This window comes from Asparagus officinalis, chromosome 5, assembly GCF_001876935.1.
Source record: "Asparagus officinalis chromosome 5, Aspof.V1, whole genome shotgun sequence".
Classification (NCBI taxonomy): Eukaryota; Viridiplantae; Streptophyta; class Magnoliopsida; order Asparagales; family Asparagaceae; genus Asparagus; species Asparagus officinalis.
In genome coordinates this window covers 106,259,585-106,268,378 of record NC_033798.1, presented here as the reverse complement: position 1 = coordinate 106,268,378, position 8,794 = coordinate 106,259,585, and the positions used below count along the sequence as shown (strand labels likewise).

General features: G+C 37.5%; 1 protein-coding gene and 1 long non-coding RNA gene across 2 annotated transcripts; both read left to right on the top strand.

The window, feature by feature from the left end:
- Nucleotides 556-1,977, top strand: LOC109842309. The gene has a single exon (XM_020411204.1). The coding sequence runs from the start codon at nucleotides 556-558 to the stop codon at nucleotides 1,975-1,977; it is 1,422 nt and encodes a 473-aa protein (XP_020266793.1).
- On the top strand, nucleotides 4,387-4,698 carry LOC109842936. Its single transcript, XR_002247439.1, has 3 exons — nucleotides 4,387-4,428; nucleotides 4,512-4,571; nucleotides 4,645-4,698. It is a non-coding gene; the product is annotated as an uncharacterized LOC109842936 (long non-coding RNA).

Genomic DNA, 8,794 nt, shown 5'->3' with positions numbered 1-8,794 from the left:
AATTTATATTATAAGAAGAAAGAATTGGCATGTAACTATTGGATCTGTCCAGTTCGGACAGGTTAGGAATATAGTAGTGCATACATCTAACTTGGTATACTTTGTGCATTTTCATTTCTAGAAAATCTCGGTCGCACGTACTTGTTGTTCTCTGGGTACAATAAGCGTATGTTATTATGTGTATCGGCTTATTATTTACCGATTTTGGTTTATTACCGATACACATAATAACATCCGCACAGTGTACTTGGAAAACAGCGGGTAGGTGCTGCCGAAATTTTCTAGAAATGAAAATGCACAAAGTATTCAAAGTTAGATGTAAGAACTACTATATTCTTAATGGGATAGAAGCCTTCCTATGACAGCCGAGAGTGTTGTTTCAAATCAAGATTACTTATCATTGAGTGTTAGCTTTTACTTGGTACGACAATGAAAATTATAGAATAGTAATTTAATTTGATTGATTATTTGTTCAAATGAACTAAAATAAAGACTATTAAACTTAAGGCGACCTATGAAATATTGAATTAATTAATTAGTTTACCTATTATACAGATGAGAGAAGTTCCTGATAAGTCATGGATTGATATTCCTATATTTCAAAGAAGAGCGAAAGGTGATACTCGATATCGAGACGGATGGGAAACATTCCTTGAGTATGCATATGCTAATCCGAGGAAGGTAGATAATGATTTGTTGTGTTGTCCATGTAGTAAGTGCAGGAATAGGGGTCTGGTGGATAGAGTTGCTATACGAAGACACTTAGAAAGATGGGGATTTGATGAAAATTATAAATATTGGAGTTTTCACGGAGAACGTGAAGATATTGAACTAGATGATACTAATATAGAAGATACGCAAGCAATGTTCAACGATATTCCAGCAGTTGCAGAAGTCAATGAAGTTCAAGAAGTACCGGAGGCTGTTGAAGTTCCTGGAGATGCAGATGATGTCCAAAATACCGAAGATGTGCGTGACACCCGGGCCTACAAAGACTTAATGAAGTTATTGGAAGACGACGATAAGGATCTGTATGATGGTTGCACTGAGTATAGTAAATTGTCATTTATTCTTCAACTGATGCGTATTAAGACCCTGAGCGGAATGGCAGATAAATATTTTCAAATGCTTCTTAATTTACTACGCAAGGTAATTCCAGACGGAGAGAATAGCATTCCAGAAAAGTGTTATGATGCAAATAAGATTATTGGTGCTTTGGGTTTAGATTACAATAAGATCGATGCTTGTCCTAATGATTGTGTCCTTTATTATAAGGATAACGAGAAACTTGAGGAATGTCCAAAGTGTGGAGTGTCTCGATGGAGAAAGAATACACGCACTTCAACCAGAAAGTCGAACGAGTCAGTGAATCAACAGAAAAAAATTCCAGCGAAGGTGCTCCGACATTTTCCCTTAGTGCCTCGGTTGCAACGGCTGTATATGACAAAAAAGGTAGCTAAAGAAATGCGGTGGCATAAAGAAAGACGTGTAGATGATGGTAAACTAAGACATCCAGCAGATGCAAAGGCATGGAAGCATGTAGATCAAACTTTTCCCTCATTTTCTGCAGAGTGTATGAATGTCAGACTTGGTCTTTCTAGCGACGGATTCAACCCGTTTGGCATTATGAGTTCGGGATGGTCTACTTGGCCTGTTGTGTTAATGCCTTATAATTTACCACCTGGTCTTTGTATGAAGCAATCATATATGATTCTTTCATTATTGATACCAGGCAAACATTCATCCGGTAATGACATAGATGTGTTCATGAAGCCGTTAATTGATGAGTTAAAACAACTCTGGGGTGAAGGGGTCCCAACATATGATGCTCTTTCTTGTGAGTCTTTTAATCTCCGTGCTATTCTTATGTGGACTATTAATGATTTTCCAGCTTATGGTAATCTATCTGGTTGGTCTACGAAAGGGACATTCGCTTGTCCTGTATGTGGTCCGAACTTCGAAGGCTTTTATTTATAACACAGCCGAAAAAATGTGTTATTAGTTTAACAGAAGATGGTTACGAAAAGGGCATAAATTTAGGGGGAAAAAATGGGCAAATAAGTTTGATGGCCAATAAGAGAAAAGAGGGGAGCCTCGTGAAATGTCTGGAGATGATATTGTAAACTTGTTTGAGGGATATCCTAAATTCAATTTTGGAAAGAGCCGATTTACAAAAGATGAAATTCTTGCTCCGAGACACACTTCCATCATGAAGAGGGCACCCAAACGAAAGAGGCAAGTGCGGGGTTTAGATGTCACACATGCTCAGGATTTGCCGACAGGATGGACAAAATTTAGTATATTCTTTCAGTTGCCTTACTGGCATAAACTCAAACTCCGACATAATTTAGATGTAATGCATATTGAAAATAATATATGTGATAACTTATTATCCACACTCCTTCAAGATGGTAAGAAATCAAAGGACGATTTAAGGGCTCGGCAAGATTTGAATGCATTGAACATCCGACATGATCTGCAAGCACAAGAAGTTGCCAATAGAAAATTTGATTTGCCTTCAGCTCGTATTATAATGTCAAAAGCTGAGATGCTGAGATTCTGTGAGGTTCTTAAGTCGGTGAAGTCACCAGATGGTTATTGCTCTAATATTTCAAATAATGTACAGGTGAAAGAACGAAAACTTTTAGGGCTTAAGACACATGATTATCATATCCTTCTTCACCAATTGCTTCCGGTAGCACTTTGTAACAACATGGCCGATGAAGAAGTAACAAAAGTTATAATTGAATTCTGTGGATTTTTTAAAAAGTTATGCTCCAAAGTGATCAATATTGATGAATTTAAGGCACTAAAAGCAGAAATGAATGAAACCCTCTGCAAAATGGAGATATTCTTCCCTCCATCATTTTTTACGATCATGGTCCATCTCACACATCATCTTGTAGATGAGGCATTACTCGGAGGACCAGTTAATTATCGTTGGATGTATCCCATAGAGAGGTTAGTTAAAATTCAATTAAGTCTATTTACATATCATGTCATTGCTTTAAATTAACAACTCATATTAATGTTATTTTTAGATATTTGGGTTTCTTGAAACGCATAATGCGAAATCGGGCTCATCCTGAAGGTTCGATTGCTGATCATTATGTGGCAAATGAATGTATGATGTTTACCTCTCGGTGTATACAAGGTGTACATACAACAAATAATTCTCTAAATAGTAATAGAGATGACACCTTTCATGGAAGTACCAAGATGAACAAAGACTATTCCAGAATAGACTTGAATCAGGCTCATGCCTTCTTATTGCAGAACCTAGAAATTTTTGAAGATTACCGCAAGTAAGAAATTAACTTTATTAAATATGAATTTTTTTGAATTATTTTAATAGTTGAACTCTAATTTTTGTATCAATAGACGACATGTGGAGGAGTTGCATTTAGAAATAACTGGCGTTTTAGGTGAATAACAAGTTAACGTTAGCCGTAGATCCCCGTCCAATAATTACTACCAATTATTTAGACTTATAATATAAATGGACGATTTCACTTTGAGTATAAAATTTGTGTTTATATGCAACATTAGGTAGAAAGACAAAGATTTGCAGGTTTGCCAGTGCCAGAAGAGATAAGTATTCACTCACATGGACCGCACTATACAGTTAAACAATGCAGCGGATACCGTGTAAATGGATGTTTATTCCAACGGGTCGGGCTTGAGAAGGAGAGAGTTACCCAAAATAGTGGGGTCATGGCCGTATTCTCTCAAGAATGTTATTCAAGCTCAACTGATCAAAATCCGGTACTTGGTGATGTAGTTTATTATGGACAATTAGAAGATATTGTGGAGATATTCTATGCGTACGGTACCAAAAATATACGTAGTTATGTGATGTTTAAGGTCCGTTGGTGTCGTGCAGACAGAACTAGGGATGCATATGGTTTTCATCTTGTAAATTTAGATAAGGAGATATATCCCGACATGAAGTTTATGTTCGCAAATCAGGCTACTCAGTGCTTTTACGTCAAAGATCCTAGGGTGCAGAATGTCTGGGTCATATTGTATAAGGAGCCGAGGACTCTTGTTCAGCTTGCTCTTGATAAAAATCCGGACAGTTCTGATGACCCTAATGAGACGGAAGGAGAAATTTTTATTAATTACTCAAACCCCCAAAATGTTAATTTTAATATGTATACCTCGCAAATGCGACTTGATATCTGTAATGTAGGAGATTGAACACTAAGATCCATATGCAAATTCGATTTGATATTTATAATGTAGGAGTTTGAATACAAAGATCCTTATGCAAATTCGACTTTATATCTTGCATGTATTTATTAAAAAAAGATCCTTATGCAAATTCGACTTTATATCTTGCATGTATTTATTAAATATTTAAGTTGCAGATGAGCCAAAGAATTAGGAGGCTATCTTTTCCTCGGGATCAAGAAGGTCCATCATCCGGTATAAGTATTCAAATTTTGTTAAAGTAAATAGTATTAGTGATATAAATATGCATTATATTTACTATTGTTTTATTTATCTAGGATCATCATCAAGACCATCTCCGAGTCCATTATCTCTACATGGATCCTCACCCATTGAAGGTATAAATTTATTTATTTGTATTATGTCAATTGATAAATTTATATGCTCATATAATATATATTTCTTTGTTAGATATTGCGGGGACTTCTCAAATGGATCCACCGCAGCATCGAGACGCATCGCCAGATCTAGGTATTATTTTTATATTTTTATTATTTCTTTCATTATATTCTTAATTTACATTTGTAATGTAATGATGTTTAATATTCCTAATATATGTTTGCAGACAATGCTCGTGATGGATTTGGTGATGACGAGATTGAGCACGAGATGATGTCTGGATCTTCTCAGTCAGAGATAGCATGTCTCCGCCCTTGGACTCCATCAGTATATCACATCCCTCTGTCTGAAAAAGCTATTGCATTACAAAAAAAATACGATAGGAACTTCAAAATTAGGAGAGATTATATTAAACGAAAGGAGTGTGCCATAAAACAAAGACTAGATAGAGCTATGGCTGATCTAATGAGGGAAAGGGGTAATAATTTCGTATAAACTTTGGAGATTGCTTCATTATTTATTTATGTAAGTTTATAAGAAATTTATTTCTCTTTGTATTTGAAGGCAAAAAAGATTATGAGAAACCCGGTAGACATGGGAGTGAGGAAAAGACGAAAGTACCTCCGAAAGGAAAAGATTATGAGAAACCCGGTAGACATGGGAGTGAGGAAAAGACGAAAGTACCTCCGAAAGGGTACCGAGCCATTTTGGAGTGGAAGGGCAACATTCCTGTTAGGGATTAGGCCGTCAGATTTAATAACCTGATAGGCTGTTTAATAAGAGATCCATGCTCAATTAACATTGCTCATAACTTTGAGGAGCAAGAATTTAAAGGCATAAAGGAGATTTGGGTGAAACTCATGGTAATTATTTATTATACTGCTTATTTTGTTTACAATTCACAATGATTATTCTTATAGTGTAATTTTTTTGCCATGTAACTTGCAGGATCATTATTGTCTTGAGGACAACCCAGAGTCTTGGGATTATGTTATCCCTAAAATGGCCAAGCTTATTCGGGGTTGGAAGAGTGCTCTAAAAAAAGATATTTTACAAAAATATCTACTGATTGGAAGAGGATCTATGGGCTTGATAAGAGAGTTTATCCATTTAATTGGATGACTCTCATTATCGAGTGGGAGGGTGAGAAGAAGGTGGATTATTTTTAATTTAAGATATTATCACCACATTATTTTTTATTTATATATAATCATCGCACATACTAATAAAGTACTTTATTTTGTAGAAAATATGTGAGACAGCATCGGTGAATCGCAAAATGAAGATATACGATCACTTCTTAGGATCAACTCCTTATGCTCGGATCAAGCATAAATATTTGAGTGAAAACCCGGTATGATCATATTATTAAAACTAATATCATGTGATTAGTTTTATATATTTACTTTGAAATTTAATATATCACAGGACGCTTTGATTATGCCCCCAGCTCTTCTTGCTAGAAGAGCTTATACACCGCCCCAGGGCTATGAAAATGTAGAGGGAAATGACAAAAAAGTAGAGAAAATTAATGAATTGGTCGTAAGTATAAGATTAATTTTAGATTTGTATATACTTAATGATTTCTCATCAAAGTTTCTAACTTTTATGATATATGATATACAGGAGGCAGTGGAAGCTTCTCAAAACGAGGTCTTGACCCGTGTCAGTCAGTCTCAGGGTACAGAGGACACTCCTATAGAGCCTAACCGCATGACCAGAGACGAGTGGATGGAAGTCGTCGACGGAGCTTTCGGTTTACAACCAAGAAAGAAAGGAAGAGTTCATTTGTCAAGTGTTGTAGCTAAGAAATTCACCACCACCAATAAGCCTAGCAGCCAATCTGTGATCTCGATGCGACCATGTGACACATCAGACGTCGTGGGTAAGATTGGTCAATACTTGTTGAAGAATGTTGAAGCCTCTTTGGTTTTAAGATTTCTTCCCACTATTAAACACGAGTTAGGCGGTGCACAAACGACCTGGGATGTCGTTCAGCGACTCATCGATTCTCAACCCTTAAAGGACTTGCTTCCGCAGCCTATATACATGGATATCATGAGGATGGCATTTAATGAGCATGCAGCTATAAGTGATGGAGAGGTATGTATGTCATATTATATATGCAGTTATTATGAATATTTGGAATATATTCTCATATTGATTTACATTCTTTTCAGGCTAGAGGAGGTACTGTAGGAAGCAGCAGTACGATACGATATTTTGATGCAGCCGCTGCCGACGATACGGATCACGACGATAGGGACCAATATGACTACGATGAATGAGTACTGAGTTAGACTTTTTTGTTACTTTTATCGACTTTTGGATTGTGTTGAGCATATAATGACCTCCGGATTATATATATACGTGAAGTTATACTTTTTTATTACTTTTGTCGATTTTTTGTTACTTTTGTCGATTTTTTGATTGTGTTGAGCATATATAGTGTGTGTGTGTGAATCGATGAATGATGAATGTGATTATTGTTGGATGTGAATACTGTTGGATGTGAATTGGTGATGTGAATACTATTGGATGTGAATTGATGAATGTGAATATTGTTAGATGTGAATCGATGAATGTGAATATTATTGAATATTTTATGAATATTGGAAGAAACAGGTATATATTCCCAAATGGGGCTCAAAAAGTAGCAATTTTTTTTCTCGAATTACATTCATTAGCGACGAAAAGGTCCGTCGCTAATGAACATCGGTGACGGGGAAATCAGTCGCCAATGTACATTAATCGCCGTCGCCAATAAACATTGGTGACAGGGTGCTTTCCGTCACCAATAATCATTGGCGACGAGTTCAGCCCCGTTGTCAATACACATTAGCGACGGGGTGTTTTCCATCCCCAAAGTGCTTTGGCGATGGCTAGATTTTCGTCGCCAATAAACATTAGCGACGGGGTGCATTTTGTCGCCAATAAACATTGGCGACGGACAACACGCCGTCACCAATGTGTTTTGGCGACGGTAAACTTGTAGTCGCCAAAACACATTGGCGACGGAAAGCACCCCGTCGCCAATGTGTATTGACGACGACAATCTTGCCGTCGCCAAAACACATTGGCAACAGAAAGCACCCCGTCGCCAATGTGTATTCACAACGGCGGTAAACCCGTCGCCAATGTTTCCCGTCACCAATACCTCTCCGTCTCCAATGTACATTGGCGACGGATGACCCCGTCGCCAATGAGTATTGGCGAGGGGATTATTGGTGACGGGCAAGTGGGCGTCACGAATGTGAATTCGTGACGATTTGACTGCATTGGCGACGGATTTCCCCGTCGCCAATGCTCTGTTTTCTACTAGTGTGAGAGGTTGCATGTGATTCATTCTAAACCTAGCATTCACGATAACACTCATGAATTATCCTTATTCCTAATTTATACTTAGTACACATGGTTAAACATAAGCTTAATAATGTATCAAATCGTTTTGTTTATGGAATTTCTATCCTATTCACTTTTTGCATCGGACTCTTAATTTTTCGTGGAGGCCCCATCAGGTCAACATCTCAAGTAAATAGAATCTACAATTCAGAATCTTTTATAGCCATGAGATGACTGCTATATTTTTACTTCAATAGCATGAAATGTAGGAGTTAACGCAGATATTAACATAGGAAACTCAAGCTTCATACAAGATGTTGTTGCGTCCAGCGGAAGCGGACTCAATCCACAACAAGTCGGAAAGCAACGTACAAAGAGCACCACGACCACAATTCACAATGAAACGATCAAAACCAATCACAAACATAGATATTTACGTGGTTCAGCAAGTTTCCTACGTCCACGGGGAGAGGATGGAGAGATTTCACTATCAGGAGGAGAAACACAATGGGTTATAACTCTCTGTTGGATTTTTTGGTCAAAACCGCTTTCCAAAATTGAGTTTTCAACTATATATATATTAACTACAAGTATTTTTCATAAATGCTTAGTAGCCTAGTGGAAAGTTTATGTTTTGGTATTTTAAAAGGTCCCTTGTTCGAGGCTTGCCAACGACAAGCCAAGAAGTGTTTTATTTGAATTAATCTCTCATAAGTTCTAGTGGACCGTGGGTCGTGGGCGCCCAATGGGCCGGGGATCGGGGCTAATCGGGCTGAGGCGCTACGTGGCGCTTTGTTAGGCACACTTTCCACTTTGCACGGAGGAATCGGGGCGAGGTGGCGCTGTTTAGCACCACGTTGACTGCTTCGCAGCATACGAG